At 37.0% G+C, this 25,185-nt stretch overlaps 4 protein-coding genes, 1 long non-coding RNA gene and 1 pseudogene across 6 annotated transcripts; 4 read left to right on the forward strand and 2 right to left on the reverse strand.

The window, feature by feature from the left end:
- Nucleotides 1-2,651: 2,651 nt before the first annotated feature.
- On the forward strand, nt 2,652-6,376 carry LOC108212699 (cucumisin). The gene is made up of 10 exons (XM_064089439.1): nt 2,652-2,971; nt 3,063-3,151; nt 3,263-3,354; nt 3,467-3,707; nt 3,806-4,319; nt 4,407-4,510; nt 4,624-4,845; nt 4,992-5,103; nt 5,256-5,469; nt 5,576-6,376. Exons 1-10 carry the CDS (start codon nt 2,885-2,887, stop codon nt 6,100-6,102), a joined length of 2,202 nt encoding a protein of 733 aa, XP_063945509.1. The 5' UTR covers nt 2,652-2,884; the 3' UTR covers nt 6,103-6,376.
- Nucleotides 6,377-6,642: 266 nt separating this feature from the next.
- LOC135151052 (uncharacterized) lies at nt 6,643-7,896 on the reverse strand. The gene is made up of 3 exons (XR_010289506.1): nt 7,736-7,896; nt 7,001-7,515; nt 6,643-6,907 (listed from the first exon to the last, which is right to left on the reverse strand). It is a non-coding gene; the product is annotated as an uncharacterized LOC135151052 (long non-coding RNA).
- A 1,448-nt stretch (nt 7,897-9,344) lies between these two features.
- Nucleotides 9,345-12,782, forward strand: LOC108212700 (cucumisin). Its single transcript, XM_064089440.1, has 10 exons — nt 9,345-9,503; nt 9,676-9,761; nt 9,918-10,009; nt 10,123-10,366; nt 10,523-11,039; nt 11,127-11,227; nt 11,301-11,519; nt 11,598-11,709; nt 11,792-12,005; nt 12,107-12,782. The coding sequence occupies exons 1-10, from the start codon at nt 9,399-9,401 to the stop codon at nt 12,634-12,636; spliced, it is 2,220 nt and encodes a 739-aa protein (XP_063945510.1). The 5' UTR covers nt 9,345-9,398; the 3' UTR covers nt 12,637-12,782.
- A 1,175-nt stretch (nt 12,783-13,957) lies between these two features.
- On the forward strand, nt 13,958-17,507 carry LOC135151323 (cucumisin-like). 2 transcript variants are annotated; one of them, XM_064089442.1, is made up of 10 exons: nt 13,958-14,075; nt 14,265-14,356; nt 14,649-14,743; nt 14,853-15,096; nt 15,273-15,786; nt 15,868-15,965; nt 16,041-16,259; nt 16,344-16,455; nt 16,542-16,755; nt 16,841-17,507. In XM_064089442.1, exons 1-10 carry the CDS (start codon nt 13,977-13,979, stop codon nt 17,365-17,367), a joined length of 2,214 nt encoding a protein of 737 aa, XP_063945512.1. In that variant the 5' UTR covers nt 13,958-13,976; the 3' UTR covers nt 17,368-17,507. The 2 variants fall into 2 exon arrangements, with proteins under 2 accessions (XP_063945512.1, XP_063945513.1); XM_064089443.1 differs by having other exon boundaries at nt 14,652-14,743.
- Nucleotides 17,508-18,055: 548 nt separating this feature from the next.
- Nucleotides 18,056-23,137, reverse strand: LOC108212702 (uncharacterized). The gene has a single exon (XM_064089441.1). It carries the CDS (start codon nt 23,117-23,119, stop codon nt 20,891-20,893), a length of 2,229 nt encoding a protein of 742 aa, XP_063945511.1. The 5' UTR covers nt 23,120-23,137; the 3' UTR covers nt 18,056-20,890.
- On the forward strand, nt 22,695-22,809 carry LOC135151800 (small nucleolar RNA R71; annotated as a pseudogene).
- Nucleotides 23,138-25,185: the final 2,048 nt, after the last annotated feature.

Genomic DNA, 25,185 nt, shown 5'->3' on the forward strand with positions numbered 1-25,185 from the left:
AGTATGTTAAGAATCATTTTAAAACATCTGTTAAGGTGCTTCGCTCAGATAATGCACCTGAGTTCTCTGACACATCAGCTATTGCATTTTACAAGCAGCATGGCATCATTCATCAGACCTCATGCCCTTATAGACCACAACAAAACGCTAGAGTTGAACGTAAACATCGACAAATTCTGGAGTTATCAAGGGCCCTGCGTTTTCAATCTGGTTTGCCTTTGATGTATTGGGGAGATTGTGTTATGTCTGCAGTATACATCATGAATCGATTGCCTACTGCTGCCTTAAATCACAAAGTTCCATATGAACAGCTGTTTAAGGAAGATGTGGATTATACAGAACTCAGGGTGTTTGGTTGTTTAGCTATGGTGGCTAATCCAAATCCTACAGCTGATAAATTTGCTCCTAAAGCAGTACCTTGTGTATTTTTGGGTTATACTGGCCTAACAAAGGGATTTAAATTTTTGAATCTCATTTCTAATACTACCTTTGTGTCCAGAGATGCAGAATTTCATGAACATTTGTTTCCCTTGAACTCAAATGTACCTCAACCATACATGAAACCCTTACCAGTACCAATGCCTAATCCACCTGTCTTTGTTGAGGATGATGAATTTGTATCTGTATTACCAACTGTCACAGAGTCTCAAGCTCAGGTGCATACCCCTTCTCCTCCTCCTGTTCGACGCTCACAGAGGTCTGTCAAACCACCATCTTGGCTGCAAGAATACTCTTCTACTGTTGCAACCAATGCTACTAATATAGCTCAGTCAGCATTGTATGAGATCACTCCTGATTTTAGTTGTTTTCAAGCAACAGTATCTACAGTTGAGGATCCTAAATTTTTTTCTCAAGCTGTTTTACATGATCACTGGGTTGCTGCTATGAATCTTGAACTGGATGCATTAGAAAGGAATGGCACCTGGGAAATTGTTGAGCTACCTCCTGATAAAAAAGCTATAGGAAGTCGATGGTTGTTTAAAACTAAATTCAAACCAGATGGGAGCATAGAACGTTACAAAAGCAGGCTTGTAGTACTTGGATGTAAGCAGCAGTACGGGGTGGATTATGAGGAAACGTTTGCCCCAGTGGCAAAGATGTCAACTGTTCGAGCTTTATTGGCAGTTGCTGCTGTATATGACTGGAAAACTGTTCAGATGGACGTGACAAATGCGTTTTTATATGGTGATCTTGATGAGGATGTCTATATGACATTGCCTCTGGGTTACTCCTCATTGGGAAGCAGGATTACAACTGGTCAGACAAGTGATTCGAATGCTCAATCAAGGGTCAAATGGGTCTGTAAATTGTTAAAAAGTCTCTATGGGTTGAGACAGGCACCTCGCCAATGGTTCAAGAAATTATCAGATACTCTTATATCTCTTGGGTTTATACAATCTCAGAGTGATGCTAGCTTATTTACAAAGATCACAGACATATCTACTACTCTGATACTTATCTATGTAGATGATCTCTTGATTGTTGGTGACTGTGATAGTGCAATTGATGAGCTGAAAATGATGTTATCACAGACATTCCATATGAAGGATTTGGGGGCTGTGAATTACTTCCTTGGTCTGGAAATTGCTCGAAGTCCAGTCGGATTCTTTATATCTCAGCACAAATATGTTCTTGATTTGTTGAAAGAGTTTCATATGGACACTGCCTCTGCTGTCAAAGTGCCTTTAGATTGTCACTTGAAACTTACACCACACTCCGGTGATCCATTACCAAATCCAAATGAATATCAACGTTTGATGGGAAAGCTGATATACTTAACTGTGACTCGTCCAGATATCACATTTGCTGTACACTTACTTAGTCAGTTTATGCATCAGCCTATGACAACTCATATGCAGGCTGCTAAGAAACTCCTTCGTTATTTACGGGGAACATCTCAGCAAGGAATTCTATTGGCTGCATCATCTGCTGTTCAACTTCAGGCCTTTTGTGATAGTGATTGGGCCAGCTGCCCCACTACCAGACGTTCCACTACTGGTTTTTGCATCTTACTAGGTTCTTCTCCTATCTCGTGGAAGAGCAAAAAGCAAGCTGTTGTTGCTCGTTCCACTGCTGAGGCAGAATATCGTGCCATGGCCATGACTGCATGTGAGGTGACTTGGTTACATGCTTTGTTGAAGGACATGGGTATCAAAAGCTTACCATCCACTGCTTTGTACTGTGACAACCAGGCTGCTATTTCTCTTGCTGCAAACCCTGTTCTGCATGAACGGACAAAACACGTCGAAATCGACTGTCATTTCATCAGAGATAAACTCAAGTCTGGTACTATGCACACTCAGCATGTCTCTACTCATGAGCAGGTTGCAGACATTCTAACAAAGCAACTGTCTTCTCATCAGCAATCATATCTCTTATCCAAGCTTGGAGCTGTTTCATCCCCAGCTCAGCTTGAAGGGGCGTATTGAAGGACACTGATTGATATTTTGAATATATGCTGAGGGTTGTTTTGTCATTGTAATGCCATTATAGTGTAACAGAAAGTTAGTTACAAACAAACTGTATATAACCACTCTGTGGTTGTCTTTCTGCACAAGCTTTTGGAAATGAAATGAAACAGACTCTACATTTCATGAGCACATACATCTTGTTTTTCTCATTAGCATGTTGGCTAAATCATTAAACAAATTAATGTTGGAGTAAATGTTTAACTCATTGTAGAGAAGAACAGTAGAGATGCAGCATTTGGAGAGTTAAGTAGAGTTTTAAGATGCCATTGCAGGAAGCTCTTATAGCTATATGCCAATCTTTGCAAAGTGCAGCTACTAATATAAATATATAGGAATTATAGGCAACCCAACGATATCTCAGTGATTCTAAAAATCTCCCAGTGTTGATAATAATATTCAGCACTATTTTAAGGATGTCGCGGCTTCTTCTGCTAACCCTTTGTCTTATGATGATAATGACTAGCTCGATAGCCCGAGCTTCCAGTGATGATGATCGTAAGGTGTGTGTTTGCAAATTTCAAATATGCATTGCTCAGTAATTTACTGAGTTTTCTGTAATTACTTGCCTTATATGTCGATGTGATGATGCAGGCCTATATTGTGTATATGGGCGACCGTCTAAAGGCTGATCTGCACGGGCCATCTATTCACCGGAATATGCTTGAACAAGTTCTAGGAAGGTTGATTAATCAAGATTACACAATTTAATAGATTGCAATATTATGCAAGCATAACTACTATCACATGTAAAAGAGTAAATAAAGTACTAATACAATTTTCTTCTATTGCAGTAATGCGTCGTCATCCTTACTCCACAGTTACACCAGGAGTTTTAATGGATTTGTTGTGAAGCTTTCTTCAGAAGAGATGCTTCAAGTAGCTGGTTAGTGCATAGTTTACTGATCATATCCGAAGTAGACCATACACATGGAACTAGTTGTCTTTGATCTGTTTACTCCGACTAATGTTAGTCCTTTTTATTATTGTTATTATAGCTATGAATGGCGTGGTGTCTGTGTTCCCAAATAGAAAGAAGCAGCTCCATACAACAAGAACGTGGGACTTCATGGGTTTTCCTCAAGAAGCTGATAGAACAAATACAGGAAGTGATGTTATTATCGGTGTTTTTGACACTGGTATTTGGCCAGAGTCAGATAGTTTTGATGATACTGGATTTGGTCTTCCACCAGTCACATGGAAAGGCATTTGTCAAACCTCCAACATTACCTGCAACAAGTAATAGATATAACATAATTTTCTAAGAATCATTCCTTTACTTAATTTTTTTTGTTGATAGAGTCATTAGAGTGAAATTTGCTGTTCCAATATTGCAGTAAAATTGTTGGGGCAAGATATTACAAGAGTGATGGAGTTTATGGCCCCCAAGATTTTGTCTCACCAAGAGACTCAGAAGGTCATGGAACACACGTTGCATCCACTGCAGCCGGGGGCGTGGTTAACACTGCAGGTTTAATTGGACTAGCAGCAGGGACTGCTAGAGGCGCGGTTCCATCAGCACGTCTTGCTATATATAAAGTATGCTGGTCTGCTATTTGTGAAGATGCAGATATTCTTGCAGCATTTGATGATGCAATTGAAGATGGTGTCAACATAATTTCTATTTCAGCAGGTGGAGAACCTTCTCTGAATTACTTCAATGATTCGATAGCTATTGGATCTTTTCATGCCATGAAACATGGAATTTTGACCTCCACATCCGCGGGAAATGATGGTCCTGATTTAGGAACAATCAGTAATTATTCACCATGGCATTTATCGGTTGCTGCTAGCACCATTGATAGGAAGTTCTTTACAAAATTGAAACTAGGCAACAATAAGGTCTACCAGGTAAATCATTGGTCCTATAAAACAAAATATAATCTTTCATCATCTAAAATGTGCATGAAGATGAGTTAAAATCTTGAATTGCACTAGGGAGTTTCGGTGAACACGTTTGATATGAAGAATGTTACTTATCCTATAATATATGGTGGCAATGCACCTAATGTCACTGGAGGTTTTAATGGTTCATCATCCAGGTAAGAAATGTCATCCAATTTCTTCATCTCCAAACTTCTTGAAGTTAATTATACTTTATTTAGGATGTTATGGCGTTTTATCTGTACACTAAGTTAAGACTGTGAGATTTAAGGTATTGTGAAACAGATTCATTAGACTCAACTTTGGTGAAAGGGAAAATTTTGCTATGTGATGTGTTAAATGATGGGGAACCGGCACTTCAGGCAGGTGCAGCTGGAATCGTCATGCAAGGAGATGAACCCGCTAAGGATTTTGCCGTCTCCTTTCCTCTGCCTGCAACTTTCCTCAGTGCAGATGATGGCCTCAATGTCTTTAATTACATTAACAGAACTAGGTAATCTTTCAGAATTTCTATATCAATGACATTTTGAAAATCTATGAACATAAACAAAATTTAGTGCTTCTTGATCGCATTATTAAGTTGGAGAAGTTCCTGACATCCATCTTATTTTGTGGTTGATTTGTGCATTTACATAACAGTAACCCCATTGGAACTATCCTCAAGAGCAATGAAGAGAATGACACATTTGCTCCATACGTGGCCTCTTTCTCATCAAGAGGGCCAAATCCTGTTACATTTGACATCCTCAAGGTCAATAAACTCTTTCTCTATATGCTTAATGATTTCTATTAGCTATCTTGCTTGTAAATTTGTGCACTTCATCCGTCTACAAGACTGCATATGCCCCTCTCTTATCAGGCCACCATATACTGACATTACACTTGACCTCTATGCTTTTGCAGCCTGATATTGCTGCACCTGGAGTTGACATATTAGCAGCATGGTCTTCAGTTTCTCCAGTTTCCCGAGTTAAAAGTGATCAACGAAGAGTGCCATATAACATAATATCTGGCACATCCATGGCATGTCCACATGCTACTGGAGTTGCCGCCTATATTAAATCATTTCATCCCTCTTGGTCTCCTGCAGCCATTAAGTCTGCTATTATTACTACTGGTAAAATATTTAACCATCTTTTTATTGAATCTAACTTTTCTGTATAAATGTTTATATTATTATATCAATTTACTAATTATATCATATTCATAATGATTTATGTCAGCATTTCCAATGAATGCTACGACGAGCCTAGACAATGAATTTGGATACGGTGCAGGCCATATTAATCCTGCCAGAGCTATAAATCCTGGTTTAGTTTATGATGCTGGTGAAATTGACTATGTAAAATTCTTGTGTGCCCAAGGATACAGTAATAAACATTTACAAATTGTTACTGGAGATAACAGCACTTGTTCTGAAGCAACAAATGGAACTGTCTGGGATCTGAATTTACCATCATTTGCTCTGGCCGCATCTTTACCTGCTAGATATGTCAATCAAACTTTCCAGAGGACCGTAATGAATGTTGGATCACCGGGGTGCACATATAAGGGTACAGTTACAGGATCCAGCACACTTAATATCCAATCAGAGCCATCTGTTCTATCATTTACACACATCGGACAAAAGCTTTCATTCGTAGTGAAAATTGAAGGAAGATTAATAGAAAGCATAGTTTCTGCTTCTTTGGTTTGGGATGATGGACTCCATCAAGTAAGGAGCCCCATTGTGGTGTATGCTACCTCCTAAATTCTGTAACTTATTTCTCAAAAGCACATGATGAGGTGAACACGAGTAACTTCTAGAATAATGTTAAAGGTTATAAGAAGTAGATTATTGGACTATCATTATTTCTTGGTTTACTGTAAACAAAACAAGTTGAATTATTTAACAGGCGGATCAGCAAGGCAAACATACTTTGTCATTCAGATTTGAAAATTTGCAGAAGCATTATGGTCATACATAGCCTCCCTTGAACAATTTGGAAATGATGCAGGTATGCAAGTGGACTATTTGGTAATAAGGCATATGCTCAGTAAAGTGCTAAATCCATTGTATCAGCTCTGAGAAAAGCTGTAAAGTGAATAATGTCAGATAAGATATATCTTCCAAGTAAATTTGGCAGAGATAGTAACATAACATGGTTTTAGGTCTATATACTTGAGTTCATGGTTTTAGGTCATGGTTTTAGGATGGTTTTAGGTCTATATACCATCCTGTAATAAAATTTTAAAAAAACACATTAAAATTTTAATTATGGCTGAAAGCTTTGCTGTGAGTTTTGGCTTTACTAATCGTTGTATACATGAATTTACTATTGCCGTTATGAAAAAATTCCTTGGTAACTACAAATTAGGTCAGACGCGTGAGCATATAACGAGAAAACTAATGGTAGAATAACAGGAAACTTTTTAACAATTTGTAATGATTCGACGAAACTCAACAAAGATCAAAAGCTATACAAAATTCTCCTGGTTCTTCTTAACCTCTCCTTCATAGTGTGCACTTTCTTTCTGATCTTTACTCAATACAGCATATACTTTCTCCAGATCACCTGCAATATATATTTACAAATATAAGATATCAATAAACATCAAGAATAATAAGTTATGTAACTTGGCAACAAAAAACATTGATTTATACTTACCGAAACATATAAAAGGACATTCTCTGAAACAACGTATAAGGCAGGGATAATTGGTTCCTTCGCACCCTACACATCCATACAATCTAACACAGTGTCGACAGCATTTATCCGCAGAAACCTTGATAATGCTTCCGGACATTAGTAATACCAGCAGAAATAGCAAAGCAGAATGACGTTTTACACCTTTCTGTGCCATATTTGATACTGATATGTACTCTTTTACAATCTCAGTAATAATTCTATTGATAGATAAAGAACATTGGGGACTTATGTATACTATTCAGATACAACGAACAAGGAAATAGAGGGAAAAGCTGTGGATTTGTTGCGATATCTTTGTAAAGTAGAAGTAAATGAAATAAATCTGATTTTTTAACTAGTATGCGTTTCCAGAAAGAGAAAATTATTGATGTCATTCGCCCATTATATTGGTTTTTCTTCGTATTTTTTGCTAAAACTTCATTGCTCTTTCAAATATACCCTTCCAAATATTTTTGCAGCACATTTCAGCACTTCTGCAAATGCGAGACAGAGCTACTATTAGTTGAACATGCAGTTTTGTCATGTACTTGCAGGCAGACCTGAGATTTTTGCTTGGTGTTGGATGATCGTCAAGTCAGCATTATCCTGACTCGGTTATTTAAAAACTTTTCAAGCGCAGAGTATAATGAGATGCGTCATGCAAGAATTGCACACACGTGTTCTTCTATTGTTCAAAATAAATATTGTACTTACCAAGGCTTGGAAAGTTGGAGTATGATCCATTTTGTGGCTTCTTCTATCACTTTAAGGCTTTTAAGAGCTAGTCGTTAAGAAAAACTACTCCTAATTGCCTTGATGACCTTATCAATATATGAAGTTAACCATATAAACACAAACAACATATCTGCAGCTAATTTAGGTTGCTGTGAAGTGTAATACATGCAGGTTAATTATATTTAAGCTCTGCAACCTGCCAACTGGTTTCGAATCAAAACCAGTTCAACATTTTAATTTGTTTATGTCAGATGTCCCAATGTACATCAATAGTATATGATCATTTATTGGCTTATAATAACATCTTTTAGGGTCTTAGAATATTAAACTCACCAACCAATCATAAATATTTTGGTAAGGACTGATACATATGTGTTATTAAACTATGTGCTTCTCATTTCAGGCGAATAGTTTTTTGTATTCTCTATATTAATATGATATCCAATGATTACGTCAAAGATGGAGGGCGAGCAAATATTAAAGCTAAAACTCTTGAAGACCTCCATCTTATCAAAAGAGTAGATAATTAACGCGTTAGCATAAGTTTTGTCGGTTTTAATATTAGTACTAGCTGAGCTCCTTGTTCCATAAATACATTGATCTGTCTCATAGACATGTACTTTGTGCTTTAAGTCTTGAACAATTTTAGATTTGTATCTGCAGAAAGGGACTACTTGTATAGTTGTACGATAAAAAGAGAAGATAATTAAGCGCGTTAGCATAAGTTTTGTCGACTTCAACAGTAATAACTGACTCACATCTTTTCTATATTCATTGTTTTTGTTTTATCAAATTGGATGTCTTGCTTAGGTAATATTACTTTCAAGTCTGCAGATCAAAGGGAAAGTGCAGATGTAGTTGTATATGACAACAAAAGAAGATGATCGGGATCAACGTAGCTGAGAAAACCACAATCCAGGACTTATATGTTTGGAGTTGTGTTATACTCTTACAGAGACACTCGATTTTTGTTATACTCTTATAAAGACACTCTATGCTGTTATCTAAACCTTCGCGAAGAAGTGGCATTAGTGTTCTCACCTAGTTATATATTTAATCTGATCAAATGTATTCTGTTGTCTTGATTATGATATTTGAAGTCTGTTTTTTAGCCAAGTACCAAAATTTGAAGTCAATCCTGTATTTTATTACCATCTTGTTGTTTAGGCCATGTTTACGTGCATTATACTCATGCCGTATGATTCGTTATATAGGGATATTCTTGCAATATCAGCAGGTTTTATCAGCATATTTAGTTCAGACTTCAAATTATCAGAACATTAAGCCTTTATCAATATAAAAATAGTTAATTATCATTTAAGTGATAAAAGTATGTAAATAATTAAGCTCTGGATCCTCTGTTCTTCTTCATTCATTTAATCATTTCATTTTTAGCATGGAAAATCATTTTTAGCTGGTTGAAATTAGTCATTTATGTAGCCGGCTTCGGATTACTTCTTAACAGGGACGGGTAAAACAATTGCATCAGATTTCAAATTTTGAGAAACCAATGCAGGACTTTATGTATTAAAAATGTGTTAAGTATATAAAATAGGATTAGAACTTTGTATAAATAGCTCCCCTATTAGCCGCAACAAATACAACACTAGAAACTGACATTCCTTCACAACTTTCCAACACAATGGCTAGTAAAATTTCTACTCTGCTATGTCTACTCGTGATTAGCTTCACTTGTGCACCACTTATCAGCTGCAACGGAGCGTCTGATGCTGATCAAAAGGCATACCTCTGACGATCTTTTATAATCTAAAATTTAAGTAGTTAGCAAAGCAAGATTTTATATAAATGCATTGCAGTTATCTAGTCATTAATCTAAATAACAGGAATTACTTGTCTCTCATTTGCTAATATTTATTATATAACCATTTTTTCCGCAATGATCATCATTTCAGGTATACATTGTGTACATGGGCGATCTTCCAAAGACCAGAGGTTTCTCCGCGACTGCTTTCCACACAAACATGCTACAAAGAGTTGTGGGCAGGTTGTTTATTCATCATAATCATATCTTTTGGTTTATAAGTCATGTTTTCTTTTAACAGTTGCTTAAATTATCTCTTGCAGTTATTAATAGTAGTTATAGTTAAATTTGCATATAAATTTCCTGATCATCTATTCTGCATTGGCGTGCAACTTGCAGTCGTGCATCCCAGTCTTTAGTCCACAGCTACAAGAGAAGTTTCAATGGTTTTGTGGCGAAGCTGACAGAGGAAGAGAGGAGCAGATTATCTAGTAAGAACCATATATAATTTGAACGACATGAAGGATTTGATTTTTAAGGAATATACATTAAGTATCTTTTTTGTCTTGTTATCTGACTTAATTATACTTCATATATTGCTCAGCCATGAAAGGTGTAGTGTCAGTGTTTCCTAGCACAAAGAAACAGCTGCATACAACAAGATCATGGGATTTCATTGGCTTTCCTCAAGAAGTTGTGCGTGCAAGTTTAGAAAGCGATGTTATTGTTGGGATGCTAGACACTGGTGTTTGGCCTGAATCCAAAAGTTTTAGTGATGAAGGATTTGGTCCACCACCAAGCAAATGGAAGGGCAGCTGCTCATCCTCTTCTAATTTTACTTGCAACAAGTAAAGTTTCTCAGAATTAACTAAAAATTTCTAATTTACATTTTGCCAGTGACCGGACCTTATCAGTTCAGCAATAAATTATCATCTAGAAAGGTTAATCCATTTTACAGTATTTTCAAAAGTCCCCTTAATTAGTTTATTATAATCGGAATGCAGCAAAATTATAGGAGCCAAGTTCTATAGAACGGAGGGAGAAGCAGTAGATGAAGTTGATTTCAATTCACCTAGAGACTCAGAAGGACATGGAACACACACCGCTTCCACAGCAGCTGGAGGAGTAGTAAACCAAGCAAGTTTGTTAGGCCTTGGCCTAGGAACAGCTCGTGGAGGGGTTCCCTCAGCGCGCCTTGCTATCTACAAAATCTGTTGGTCTGATGGTTGTTCAGATGCTGATATCTTAGCAGCATTTGATGATGCTATCGCAGATGGAGTTGACATAATCTCTCTCTCGGTAGGGGGGTCATTTCCTGTGGACTATTTTGATGATCCAATTGCTATTGGAGCTTTTCACTCCATGAAAAATGGGATACTCACATCTAACTCTGCTGGAAATTCTGGTCCTGAACCTGAATCAATTACCAACTTTTCACCTTGGTCCTTATCAGTTGCTGCCAGCACCATAGATAGAAAGTTCATAGCCAATGTCCAATTGGGTAACAGCAAAATTTATGAGGTGAGGATGTATATTATCACACTTACATATATATTAACCTTCATCATTATGTTTTTTGTATTTTCCTGAATTCTTGTTTATATATAGGGTTTTGCTATAAACACTTTCAATCTCAGTGGTTCATACCCCATAGTTTACGGTGGAGATGTACCAAATACCGCTGGAGGTTATACTGGAGCTGACTCGAGGTACTTGTAGATATAAGAAACTTATAATTGTGACAAGTTCAAAAATTAATGAGAAAGTACATTGTAAATTTAGGTACTGCTCACCTGATTCATTGGACAAAACCTTGGTTGATGGAAAAATTGTTCTTTGTGATGAGCTGAGCGATGGGGAGGGCGCATTACAATCAGGAGCAATTGGTACAATAATGCAAGATGGAGGCTTTAAAGATGATGCTTTCTCCTTTCCTTTGTCTGCTTCTTATCTAAGTTCAGAAGATGGCGCAAAAGTTTTATCCTTTATTAACACGACTAGGTAATTAAACGATTCTCCAGAGTTTCAGTCATCCAGTGATCAAAAAAAAGTAATACCTATTTCTAAATGATAATGCAGTAAAGCAACAGCAACCATTTTAAAGAGTACTGGTGTGAAAGATTCATTAGCCCCATTTGTTGTTTCCTTCTCATCGAGAGGGCCAAATCCTATTACAAGGGATCTTCTGAAGGTAAGTGACATATAGTCTTGTGATTACTTTCTTTTTCTGATTTGTTTTTTTCCACTTCATCCAATTCTTTTCAATCTTGCAGCCTGATTTAACTGCTCCTGGTGTGGAGATAGTGGCATCATGGTCAGAAGCTACATCTGTAACAGGAATAGACGGAGACAAAAGGGTTGTCCCGTACAACATAATATCTGGTACATCCATGTCCTGCCCCCATGCTACCGGTGCAGCTGCCTATGTTAAGTCATTTCACCCAACATGGTCACCAGCAGCAATTAAGTCCGCTCTAATGACGACAGGTATCATTTTATTTTTTCAGGAATAAACCGAAAATATATAGTGCCAAGGGCACAAAAATAAAATTTCAATGACGCATTAACTCTAATGTCTTCCTCTGCAGCCTCAACTTTAAGTGCTGCTAAAAACGTTGATGTTGAGTTTGCATACGGATCAGGACAAATTGATCCTATAAAAGCTGCACAGCCTGGGCTAGTATACGATGCAGGAGAGGTTGATTATATTTCATTTTTGTGTGGACAAGGTTATAGCTCCAAGTCTTTGCAACTCATAACTGGTTATAACAATACATGTTCCGGAGTCAGCAATGGCACGGTATGGGACTTGAACTATCCTTCATTCGCTTTATCTGGCGAGTCAGGCACTTCACTGATGCGTACCTTCAAAAGAACTGTAACCAATGTTGGGACACCAGTGTCCACATACACGGCCATTGTAAGTGCTCCCTCAGGACTTAATATTACAGTTGACCCTCGCGTGTTTTCATTCAAATCCGCGGGCCAAAAACAAAGTTTTACGGTTACAGTTGCTGCAACAGTTGGCACCAAAGTGTTGTCTGGTTCTTTAGTGTGGGATGATGGGACGGTCCAAGTGAGGAGTCCTATTGTTGCGTATTCTGTTTCATCCTCCTAGTTGTATTCATCATTTACATTGATTTATCATGTTTGGAAGTTTGATAAACATGATCTGATACAAATTACTGTAACATTTTACTCTGTAAGTTGTACCATTACATTTGAATAAGAAATGATCAGATGATACTCAATTTATGTTTGTTACCTAATTCTCCTAATGCAACACAAAAAATCTACTCATAAGTCATAATTCATAAATAAAATAAATCTGCTATGAATAGATTTAACACACAACCTCTGTGCAAATATGGTTCCTGGGATGCCTCTGGTCTTTGTTTGTTTCATGTTTTATGTCCAGAAAAATTTCGTCTTTGTTCTCAGTTTGTAACTTGACAATTTCATAAACCTTGGGCAGTATTCCATGGTCCATGCATGCACAGTCGAAACAGAGTGACCAAATGTCTCACTATATTGCATGAGTAGTGCAGGTGCCTTAATGAGATTGGTACCCATTTGCTCGTTTATAATATGAGTAGCGCTACATGCACAAAATTGCTAGACTCTTAACTCGGCTAATTTATACTCCCTCCGTCCCATCAGGTTACGTTACTTTTTGGCACGTATTTTAATGCTCCTATAAAGTATACTTACATTATATATTTAATTTTAAAAAAAATCCCGAAAAAAAATTTGACGTTTAAACTTTTATTCAAAAAAGAAAAAATTAAAAATGCGTAATAAAACTGTATTTTACGAGAGCCTCAAAATGTGTGCAAACAGTGCACGTAAGCATCCTGGTCAGACGGAGGGAGTATGAAATACATTGCAGGATTGAGACCAACTGACAACATCGTACTATCCTGTACAAAAGAATCAGGTTACTGACACAGAGATGACTGTTTTTCCGCATCAACATGACATCATTTCGCCATATTAAAGCTTTGTTATTAATATTTGACCTACATCTGACTTCTGCATTACATTCCTCCTATACTGATTTTCTTGAGCTTACACGAAGAACCTGATACTAAAAACTCTTAATGGAATCTGGATAATAGGTAGCGTACAGGCGTGTGAGTATTTGAATTGGAATTTCCAGAAAAATAGATTTTATTTGGACAACATTGTGATTAAAATAGGAGAGGGAAGTTTACTTGCTCTTGTAACTCTGCATAGGATCACATTTTTATTCAAGCAGAAATTGATTATATAATAAGCCGGCTTGCGACTTGTGACAGTTTCTCTTTGGAGACGGGTAAACCGATTGCATTGCATTTCTAATCTTGAGAAACCAATGCAGAATGCCATCTACGCAACATGTGAGTATGTAACAGACTGAAAAGCTTTGTATAAATACCTCCTCTGTTAGCTGCAACAAATACAAAACCTTCCAGCACAATGGCTAGCCACATACATTCTCTACTATGGTTACTGGTAATCAGCTTCACATATACCATGCTCATTGGCTGCAGTGGTGCGTCTGATGACGATCAAAAGGCATGTCTCTAGCAATGTTTTTATGTTTAGAGAGAAGAGATAGTTATCAGCACTAGTCACAGTAAAGTTTACGAAGATGCATTGCATGAACTAGTCTAAGAATCAAAATAACAGGGATTACTTGTCTTTTAATTAGCACTTGAAATTTTGTATATGCTAAAGTGTCTGCAATATTAATCATTGTTTCAGGTATATGTTGTGTACATGGGTGATCTTCCTAAGGCCAGAGGTTTCTCCGCCACGGCCTCTCACACCAACATTCTACGACAAGTTGTGGGCAGGTTGTTACTTATTTATATTATGATTGTGTGTCTGGTTTTAGTTAGTAGTATTTAAATTCATAATTTGTTTAACTTTTGAAGAATGAAGTAGAGAATTTAATCTCTCAATGAAATTAGTCATGTTTGCAACAGAGAATGTTACATTTCTTCATCATGCAGGTGTATCTTTGATTTAAGACATGCATAATAAATCACTGTTAAGGCATTACTAACTTAAAGAAGTCGTGCTGGTTATATTCTAGAGTCTTATTCATATTGCCTGATCATGACTTCTGCATTTACTTGCAATCAGCAGTAGGGCATCCCAGTCTTTACTCCACAGCTACAAGAGGAGTTTTAATGGATTTGTTGCAAAGCTAACAGAGGAAGAGAGGAACAGATTATCTAGTGAGTACTAGACATAAATTAGATGACAAGATGGATCTGATTAATGAGGAATGTGTATATATTTGTACTTTTACTGTTTGATAATCCGAGTTCTGATTTATTTGTTCAGCGATGGAAGGTGTAGTGTCAGTGTTCCCTAGCAGAAAGAAACAGCTACATACGACAAGATCATGGGATTTCATCGGCTTCCCACAAGAAGTTGTGCGTGCAAAGTTAGAAAGCGATATTATAGTTGGGATGCTAGACACTGGTGTTTGGCCTGAATCCAAAAGTTTTAGTGATGAAGGATTCAGTCCACCTCCAAGCAAATGGAAAGGCAGCTGCCAGACACCTTCTAATTTCACTTGCAACAAGTAAACTTCTTGAATCTTTCACAAATTTAGAAATAGAAAAGAAAAGAAGTGATCTTTCTTGAGATGACCCTATTGATCCATGATATCAGTTATCAAATTAATTAGTCTACATTCGGTTCAGCATTCATTATTCTGCTTATAAAACGCTTGCTTAGTTCATGATATTTGGAATGCAGCAAAATCATAGGAGCCAAGTTCTACAGAAGTGATGGAGAAATAGGTGTAGGTGATTTCAAATCGCCTAGGGATTCAGAGGGACATGGAACACACACCGCCTCCACAGCAGCCGGAGGAATAGTAGATGAAGCAAGCTTGTTTGGCCTTGGGTCAGGAACAGCTCGTGGAGGGGTTCCCTCAGCGCGCCTTGCTGTGTACAAGATCTGTTGGTCTGATGGTTGTTATGATGCTGATATTTTAGCTGCATTTGATGATGCTATAGCAGATGGGGTTGATATAATTTCTCTCTCAGTAGGGGGGTCATTTGCTTTAGACTATTTTGATGATCCGATTGCCATTGGAGCTTTTCACTCCATGAAAAATGGGATACTCACATCCAATTCTGCTGGAAATTCTGGTCCTGATCCTGCAACAATTACCAACCTTTCGCCTTGGTCTCTCTCGGTTGCTGCCAGCACCATAGATAGAAAATTCATAGCATTTGTGCAACTGGGTAACAAAAAACTTTATGAGGTGGGGATATCTGTCCGCCTTAATAATGATATTTATACAATCTTCACTTCCGTATTTTCCTAACATATTGTTTATGTGTAGGGTTTTGCTGTAAACACTTTCATCAGTGGCTCACATCCAATAGTTTATGGTGGTGATGTACCAAACATTGCAGCAGGTTACACTGGAGCTGACTCCAGGTACTTAAGAAGATGAGAACTTAAATATTTTTGACAAGTCCAAAATATTGATTGAGAATTTTCTTGGTATAATAGGTACTGCTTCCCCGATTCATTGGATAATTCATCGGTTGCTGGGAAGATAGTATTTTGTGATGAGCTAAGCGATGGAGAGGGTGCATTGCAATCAGGGGCAATTGGTACTATAATGCAAGATGGAGGCTTTAAAGATCATGCTTTTTCCTTCCCTTTGTCTACTTCCTATCTTACACTAGAAGATGGAGCAGAAGTTTTAACTTTTATTAATACGACTAGGTAATGTATCATTTCTGTGATGTTACAGTTATCCGACACTTTAAACAAGAATAACAATTTGTGAATGATTTTATGATGATGCAGTAAACCAACTGCAACCATTTTACAGAGTATTGATGTAAAAGATTCATTAGCTCCCTTTGTTGTTTCGTTTTCATCAAGAGGGCCAAATCCTATTACAAGCGATCTCCTCAAGGTAATCTATCTCTAGTTCCATGATCACTTTCTTGTTTATCTTTGACCTGTCTCCTCTGCCTCATTCAATTCTTTTCAATTCTGCAGCCTGACTTAACAGCTCCTGGTGTGGATATAGTGGCATCTTGGTCAGAAGCTACAACAGTAACAGGATTAGTCGGAGACAAAAGGGTTGTCCCGTACAACATTATATCCGGTACATCCATGTCCTGTCCTCATGCCACCGGTGCAGCTGCATATGTTAAATCATTTCATCCGACATGGTCACCAGCAGCAATTAAGTCCGCTCTTATGACAACAGGTATTAATTTCAATTTTTTTGCTTGCGACATGCAAAAGATGATATTTTATAATGCACTGATTGATTCCCTTGTTTTCCTGTGTAGCCTCAACTTTAAGTGCTGCTAAAAACACTGATGTTGAGTTTGCTTACGGGTCAGGACAGATAGATCCTATCAAAGCTGCACAACCTGGTCTAATTTACGATGCAGGAGAGGCAGATTTTATCAAATTCTTATGCGGGCAAGGTTACAGCTCCAAATCATTGCAAATTGTTACTGGAGACAACACTACTTGTACTTCAGCTACCAATGGAACAGTATGGGACTTGAACTATCCTTCATTTGCTTTATCCGCGGAATCAGGCACTTCATTTACGCGTACCTTCCACAGAACTGTAACAAATGTTGGCACACCAGCTTCCACTTATAAGGCTGTAACAGAAGCTCCATCAGGACTTAGTATCAAAGTTGAGCCTAGCGTGCTTTCGTTCAACGCCATAGGCCAGAAACAAAGTTTCACAGTTACAGTTGCTGCAAAAGTTGGTAGCAAAGTGTTGTCTGGTTCTTTAGTGTGGGATGATGGGGCGTTTCAAGTTAGGAGTCCTGTTGTTGCATATTCCACTTCCTCCTAGTTTTATTGATCTTCTACATTCATTTGTTACAATAAAAAGCTTGATAGAAAATTTGTTGCAGTGAAATTATATAAAGTTCGTTCTCAGGGAAGGACTGAATACAATATCAAATCAAGTATATTACTCCTTTCTATTTAGAAGTTTAGAGAATAATTGTGGTTTTTTACTATCAACTAAATTAAACTAATAAAGCAATTAAAAATGTGAATTAACGATGAGAAAAGCAATCCAAGAATCAGGTTTCTTTGCTGGCTACAATGAATGTCAATCAATCGTGATAAACAAGTCTCCACTCTGCTAAAAACAATCCTTCTATTGATTATAATGTTCTCTCCCAAGATACAAAATAATACCTATAATTCAACCTTGAAGTCACTCCCATGATCAATCAAAACCAAATTATAAGCTATTACGAACCAAGGATTTTCTGCTTCACAACTCACCTAATAATCTCCCGATTAATTACTTGAGTTATGTCTGCCATATCATGTACAAGAAATATAAATCCTCTCCCGATTCATTATAAATCCTACAGATACAATTACAGGTTCGCGACTCCTATAACTGTGTTAAGCGCTCAATGACAGATTAGCATACATAGAGAAATCACAATATTAGATCAAACAAACATATTAAACCAACAAATACTCCCCAATCCTCGGATTAGAGGATTAGTTACCCATAACAATTAAATAAAACACGAATATATATATTACTGAAATCATGTCAAAAGAGTACAAGAGTGAAGAAAATACAACTTGACGAAATCTCTCGAATTTGGACTGAATCCCTTCAATCTTTTCTCGAGTTATCTCCCAAAGCTTTCTTTACCTCTATCTCTCAATACCCACTATTCGATATCTTTCTAATAATACAAAACCCTAATAATAATAGTGTTTTAATGGTTTCCTTGAAAAACAAATCAAATTTCCTAAAACAAGTTGGATTCTGAAAAGAAATTCGTAGGCTGACTTTCAGGCCTGATTCTGGGCTGATCCATTTGTCTTTAGAGAGCTGGACCACTTTAAACTTGTAGACAATTTCGATATCTTCGCGTGGGCTGTTGAATCGCCCAATTCTGACGTCCAGAGCTCAAGTTATGGCCCAAACAAGTTTGTTGTGCAGGTAGCCCGTAAAATCCGAATTTTCACCTGATTAAGCCCAATTAAGCTTGATTTAATCCAACTTTAGGAATATTTATTTTCCTGCCATTAAACACTTAAAATCAATCAGTAATAACCCGATTATTTACAAAATACTAAAATTATGGGAATAAAATCATATATAAACATATATAAATATATGCTCTATCAAATATCCCCACACTTAGTGTTTTGCACGTCCTCGGGCAAATAAAATAAATAAAACTAACACCTAATAGATATATACCACTTCCGTAGGTGATCACGGTTGCATTTGGCATATGCAACAAGCCCTTTAAACCCCTAGGCAGCCCTAGTGGACGAGTAAGGTCTCGTGAGGGCCTATAGTGAATGTACCCACAAAATTCATTTTTTTTTTCTTTGCCAAGTCTTAAGAATGCAACTAATATGAATGCAGACTAACTGAATATGCATAGATCCCAATCATGAAATTATCAACCTTGTCAACATATAATCCTCAGAATATGCAACAATCAAGGATTTCATCTATCACACATATTAGTCATGCAACTCTTTCACTGCAAGTACGGAGTGCATCGTGTGTGCTCAACATGCTCTCTAATGAAACGAAATAGAGACCAACAAAGTTCAACAGAATCTTAACCATGAGTCGTTAATCAGAATAATGCTTAAACACTTTGTTACATTAGAGCCAACTACAGTTTAGGGTCACCAAGGAACTTCCATGCCTCTCCTATATATGCTTCTCTTTTTTTTCTCTTTTTCTTTTTTTTTTTCAATATCTATTATTTGGTGTGTACATGCTCGGTCTAAGGTCAGGACGCTTCTCAGTGTAAATGAGTTACGACCACCATAAGACTTCACCAACCAAATTGTTCACATGCGGTTTAGGTGGCTTATTTGACCGTGCGATGGTTGAGATCCCAAAAGATTTATGCACTAATACCCATTTAGCGAGTGTTGGGTCAGTAATCCCAAACCATGAAAGGCTTTAGGTTACTAGGCACAAAGTCCCTTCAGACTTAGTTACTCGAGTATTAATGAGCCCAACCTAGTCAATTATACCACCATTTTTTTTTTCGTGAACTTTATTGCTAATACATGTATCTATTTTCTCTCTCTATTTTTTTTTTGAAAGGCATGTATATCCAAAAGCTCCCCCTCACTTAAGAATTATAGACTCTAAGCTCAAAAGGGAATAGTCAAAATTCTACGCTCGGCTCATCGTTAAGACTCAAGAAATAAGCTAGTCTAAATCTCGCTTCTAGAACAGTTATTGTGTAATTACAAGTTCCCGCACAAGCAATTTCTAAGCATGCAAGACATCACATATGATCAAGACTACTAACCAAGAAATTATGCAATTAAACTCATCATAGGAAATTGATCGACTTGGTCGACAAACATTCATGGAATTATGCAAATGCAAACTAAAAAGAAATAAGAAAAAAAAATCCACTAAAAAAAAAATGCATGTCAAATTACATAACCATATGCTCTAATTTAAATGCAACTATCATGAATTTCCTAAATTTAAGACAAGACAATATACAATTTTTTTATTTTTTTTTTTTAAAAAATATTATTATTCGTGAGAACACATCCCCACACTTGAATGGTTCATTGTCCTCAATGAATAATATATAATATAATATAATAAATATTTATACAAATAAAAGTTAAGAAGACTCCCGTGTGCATACGCATGAAGTGTCGTGATCCATGACCAGGGTGGAAGTGGTTGGGGATTGTTACATAAACGTGCAAGAACTCATAAAAGCAAGTGAAGGTAGGACATGATCATGCACAAAACTGCACGACCATGCTTATGCCTCATAAATCACACGCAGCAAGCACAATTGACTGCACGAGCATGTTCCAGAACTGCATGATCGTGCAAGGTATGATAATTCCAGTCGAGAGCTATGTTGAGAATGCATGAGCATGCTGCAGACTGCATAACCGTGCAAAGTGAAGCAAAACCAGACGCAACGCACAAAATAGACTGCATAATCATGCACAGAAGTGCATGCTCGTGCCAGGTCGTGAAAATCCGGTCGGTTGAGAAAGACATGAGAATGCAGCAAATTGCATGACCATGCAATTCGAATAAAAATCTCGCGTAGGCTCAGTATAGGTGCATGAGAGAGTGCATGATTGTGCACAATATCATTATCACAACATGCCATGATTCTTCAACAAATATCAGTCAAATATCATAACCTGAAACACTGAACACACCCATCAACGCATCTCATGGGAGTAAAGAAAATAAAAAAAAATTCTAAAATCCTATAAAAATTACAAAATATATTATATAATATATATATTATACCTTGGGTTGCCTCCCAAGAAGCGCTTGTTTAACGTCATTAGCTTGACGTAATTACCTCATTCTTTTATGGTGGCTCTTTCAAAATCATCTCAACTAGCCCAAGTGTCAAATCCGTCTCCTTCCAATCATTTTCTGGGAATTCCAAATAATTGTTTCCACCTGCTTCAGCTTCATTATCGCAAATATCACCGGTGACTTCTTTTAGAACTTCTTCAACAATATCCACAACAAAGCTTTCAGTTTCAAGTGTCGGTGCCTTCATAACTTGATCTAGATCAAACTCCACTTTTTCTTCACCCACGTTTAGTGTAAGCTTGCCAGCCTTCACATCAATACTTGCTCCAGCAGTGGCCAAGAATGGCCTTCCCAAGATAATAGGAATCTCAACATCCTCATTCATCTCCAGAATAACAAAATCACAAGGAATAACAAATTTATCAACATTCACTAAAACATCTTCAAGTACACCCAGTGGGTATTTTATAGTCCGATCCGCAAGTTGAAGTGATATCCTTGTTTTCTTTAGCTCTCCCAAACCAAGTCTTTTATAGATAGAATATGGCATCAAACTCACACTAGCTCCAAGATCACACAATGCTCTTTTTATTCCGACTTTCCCAATAGTGCATGGCAAAGAAAAGCTCCCAGGATCCTTGAGCTTAGGAGGAATATTGCGTTGTATAACCGCACTACACTCTTCATTAAGACTGATGGTCTCCACCGCCTCTAACTTCTTGCGATTAGATAATACCTGTTTCATGAATTTCGCATAAAGAGGCATTTGAGCCAAAGCATCAGCAAAAGGAATAGTAATATGTATCTCCCGAAACATCTTTAAAAATTTCTCATATTGCTTCTCTAACTTCCGATTTGTCAACCTTTGTGGGAAAGGGATTGGAGGCACATATTGTTTCACGTGAGCTTTCGGTGGAGTCTCATCTTTTGGCTCATCCTCACTCTTCTCAGCAATTTTCACAGTATTCTGATATGACTTTCTCTTTTTAGGAGGAAGAGTTGCATCATTTAGTCCCGGCGCTCTAACTTCTGGTAATTCTCTGCCACTCCTCAACGTGATAGCCTTGCAGTGTTCTTTGACATTCACATCTGGTTGACTAGGCAGTGATCCTTGCTCACGAGCACCAACCTTATTAGCAATTTGGCCAATCTGCATTTCCAACATTTTCTGTGACGAAGCTATCTGATCAATCCTCGACTCAACCTTATTGAATTTAGTCTCGATATTAGCAAAAGCCCCAGTAGTTCCTTGTATCATCTTGCCGAGTGCAACTTCCCAATCAGCAGGCTCTTTTTTGTTATTAGGTAAAGGTTGAAACTGTTGTTGACTTTGATACTGCTGACGTGGTTGAAAACCAGGAGGCGGATTTTGCTTTGGAGCTGCATATGATGGATTAACAGCATGACTATTGTTGTAGGAAAGATTGTTGTTGGGCCTTTGATTTGGATTGTAATATGAATTATTCTGAACAGGCCATGACTGTCTTCCTTGGATAAAAGATGCTTCGTCTGGAAACTGTTGTGTATAAGGGTGTTGATTAACACTAGGATCCAAATATCCTTCCATCGGAGAAGAGATAGCATTGACACTTGCCTTTTGCCCACAAACCTCTTGAGTAAGAGCATCCAATTTCAAAGTGAGTAAGTTCATCATCTCGGTGTCTTGTGCTGATTTCACCGAGCTTGTACCACTGGGTGCCCAAGCATAGTTATTTGAGGCCAATTCCTCGAGAAGTGCCTTTGCTTGATGAACAGGTGCTTTCTTAAAGTTTCCTCCAGCTGCAACATCCAAACTCAGCCGAATATCAGAATTCAAAGCTCCATAGAAAGTACTCAGAACCATCCATTCCTCATAACCATGATGTGGACATTTTCTCAACAATGCCTTGTATCTCTCCCATGCCTGATACAAGCCTTCACCCGGTTGTGCTTTGAAAGTAAGAATAATAGCTCTCATTTGCTGAGTCTTATCAGAAGGATAATATTTGGATAAGAACTCGGTAGAAAGATTATCCCAAGTAGCTAGAGCAGTATCTGACAATTGTTGAAACCATTCCAAAGCTTTTCCCTTTATAGAATAAGGGAACATGTGGAGACGAATCTGATCTGCAGTAACCCCATTAATTCTGAATGAACCACACATTTGCACAAAGCGCTCTAGATGTCGGTGTGGATCCTCTCGTTCAATATCTCCTTCAAAAGCAGAATTGCTCACCATCTGAATTAGACTGGGATTGATGTTATATTGAGCTGCACCAATCTCAGGAGTTTTGTACATGCAATTCGCAGGATTAGGAGTTTCATGATCCTGAATAGATGACTGGTCAAGATTAACAACAAGATTATCTTCAGCGTCAATCATCTTGGCTCTTTCCTTTCTTTGCCTAGCCTCTTTTCTTCTAACTCGAAAAGTGCGCTCAATTTCTGGATCTAGTTCGAAATCTCCAACACTTTTCGATCTACGCATATAAGATGTACCTGAAACGAAACACCAATGAGATTGTTCTCGGAAACAAATTTAGTAAAATCTAAACAATAAGAAATAATTAACTTAAACTTAATATTGCTGCCTTCCCCGGCAGCGGCGCCAATTTGTTGCAGTGAAATTATATAAAGTTCGTTCTCAGGGAAGGACTGAATACAATATCAAATCAAGTATATTACTCCTTTCTATTTAGAAGTTTAGAGAATAATTGTGGTTTTTTACTATCAACTAAATTAAACTAATAAAGCAATTAAAAATGTGAATTAACGATGAGAAAAGCAATCCAAGAATCAGGTTTCTTTGCTGGCTACAATGAATGTCAATCAATCGTGATAAACAAGTCTCCACTCTGCTAAAAACAATCCTTCTATTGATTATAATGTTCTCTCCCAAGATACAAAATAATACCTATAATTCAACCTTGAAGTCACTCCCATGATCAATCAAAACCAAATTATAAGCTATTACGAACCAAGGATTTTCTGCTTCACAACTCACCTAATAATCTCCCGATTAATTACTTGAGTTATGTCTGCCATATCATGTACAAGAAATATAAATCCTCTCCCGATTCATTATAAATCCTACAGATACAATTACAGGTTCGCGACTCCTATAACTGTGTTAAGCGCTCAATGACAGATTAGCATACATAGAGAAATCACAATATTAGATCAAACAAACATATTAAACCAACAAATACTCCCCAATCCTCGGATTAGAGGATTAGTTACCCATAACAATTAAATAAAACACGAATATATATATTACTGAAATCATGTCAAAAGAGTACAAGAGTGAAGAAAATACAACTTGACGAAATCTCTCGAACTTGGACTGAATCCCTTCAATCTTTTCTCGAGTTATCTCCCAAAGCTTTCTTTACCTCTATCTCTCAATACCCACTATTCGATATCTTTCTAATAATACAAAACCCTAATAATAATAGTGTTTTAATGGTTTCCTTGAAAAACAAATCAAATTTCCTAAAACAAGTTGGATTCTGAAAAGAAATTCGTAGGCTGACTTTCAGGCCTGATTCTGGGCTGATCCATTTGTCTTTAGAGAGCTGGACCACTTTAAACTTGTAGACAATTTCGATATCTTCGCGTGGGCTGTTGAATCGCCCAATTCTGACGTCCAGAGCTCAAGTTATGGCCCAAACAAGTTTGTTGTGCAGGTAGCCCGTAAAATCCGAATTTTCACCTGATTAAGCCCAATTAAGCTTGATTTAATCCAACTTTAGGAATATTTATTTTCCTGCCATTAAACACTTAAAATCAATCAGTAATAACCCGATTATTTACAAAATACTAAAATTATGGGAATAAAATCATATATAAACATATATAAATATATGCTCTATCAATAGAACATTATATTTGGACTATCATTGTTATTGAAAATCAAAATCAATAGAAATTTGTTACCTAACTAAAAAGTGGTCATTAGAATGAGTCATGGACACATTTAAAAAAAATCGGTTGTTGTATCTGTATTATGAATCTTTTGAGTGTACATCATTAGCAGTGAGATTGAAGCCAATTGAAATTCATCATCTAATTAAAAAGGGGTTGTTGGTACACAGAAATTTGTAAGATGCAAAATACATACATTTAGATCAGAAGCAATTTATAATTTTATCTGTTTTCTAATAATACACGATTTAACTCATGAATATGTCTAGCAGTACTATATGCACAAAATTGAATACAAAATTTTACACAAGATAACATTATAATTAATATGGAATATTTTAATCAGTACTATTTGTGTGAATAACCACAATAAAAAAAATTTACATAAGGTATTTTTACATATGGAGGATACTTACATACTCGTCACAAAACTTACCACAG

Source organism: Daucus carota, chromosome 3, assembly GCF_001625215.2.
Source record: "Daucus carota subsp. sativus chromosome 3, DH1 v3.0, whole genome shotgun sequence".
NCBI lineage: Eukaryota > Viridiplantae > Streptophyta > Magnoliopsida > Apiales > Apiaceae > Daucus > Daucus carota.

Bases quoted from the DNA above. Each gene is read 5' to 3' on its own strand.
- LOC108212700 (XM_064089440.1), top strand. From the start codon at position 9,399: ATGGCTAGTAAAATTTCTACTCTGCTATGTCTACTCGTGATTAGCTTC. The intron at 11,228-11,300 runs GTACTTGTAGAT...TTGTAAATTTAG, and splicing joins TATACTGGAGCTGACTCGAG to GTACTGCTCACCTGATTCAT. The intron at 12,006-12,106 runs GTATCATTTTAT...CTTCCTCTGCAG, and splicing joins GTCCGCTCTAATGACGACAG to CCTCAACTTTAAGTGCTGCT.
- LOC135151323 (XM_064089442.1), top strand. From the start codon at position 13,977: ATGGCTAGCCACATACATTCTCTACTATGGTTACTGGTAATCAGCTTC. The intron at 14,076-14,264 runs GCATGTCTCTAG...TCATTGTTTCAG, and splicing joins CGTCTGATGACGATCAAAAG to GTATATGTTGTGTACATGGG. The intron at 16,456-16,541 runs GTAATCTATCTC...TCAATTCTGCAG, and splicing joins TTACAAGCGATCTCCTCAAG to CCTGACTTAACAGCTCCTGG.
- LOC108212702 (XM_064089441.1), bottom strand. From the start codon at position 23,119: ATGTACAAAACTCCTGAGATTGGTGCAGCTCAATATAACATCAATCCC.
- LOC108212699 (XM_064089439.1), top strand. From the start codon at position 2,885: ATGTCGCGGCTTCTTCTGCTAACCCTTTGTCTTATGATGATAATGACT. The intron at 3,355-3,466 runs GTTAGTGCATAG...TTGTTATTATAG, and splicing joins AGAGATGCTTCAAGTAGCTG to CTATGAATGGCGTGGTGTCT. The intron at 3,708-3,805 runs GTAATAGATATA...CCAATATTGCAG, and splicing joins TCCAACATTACCTGCAACAA to TAAAATTGTTGGGGCAAGAT.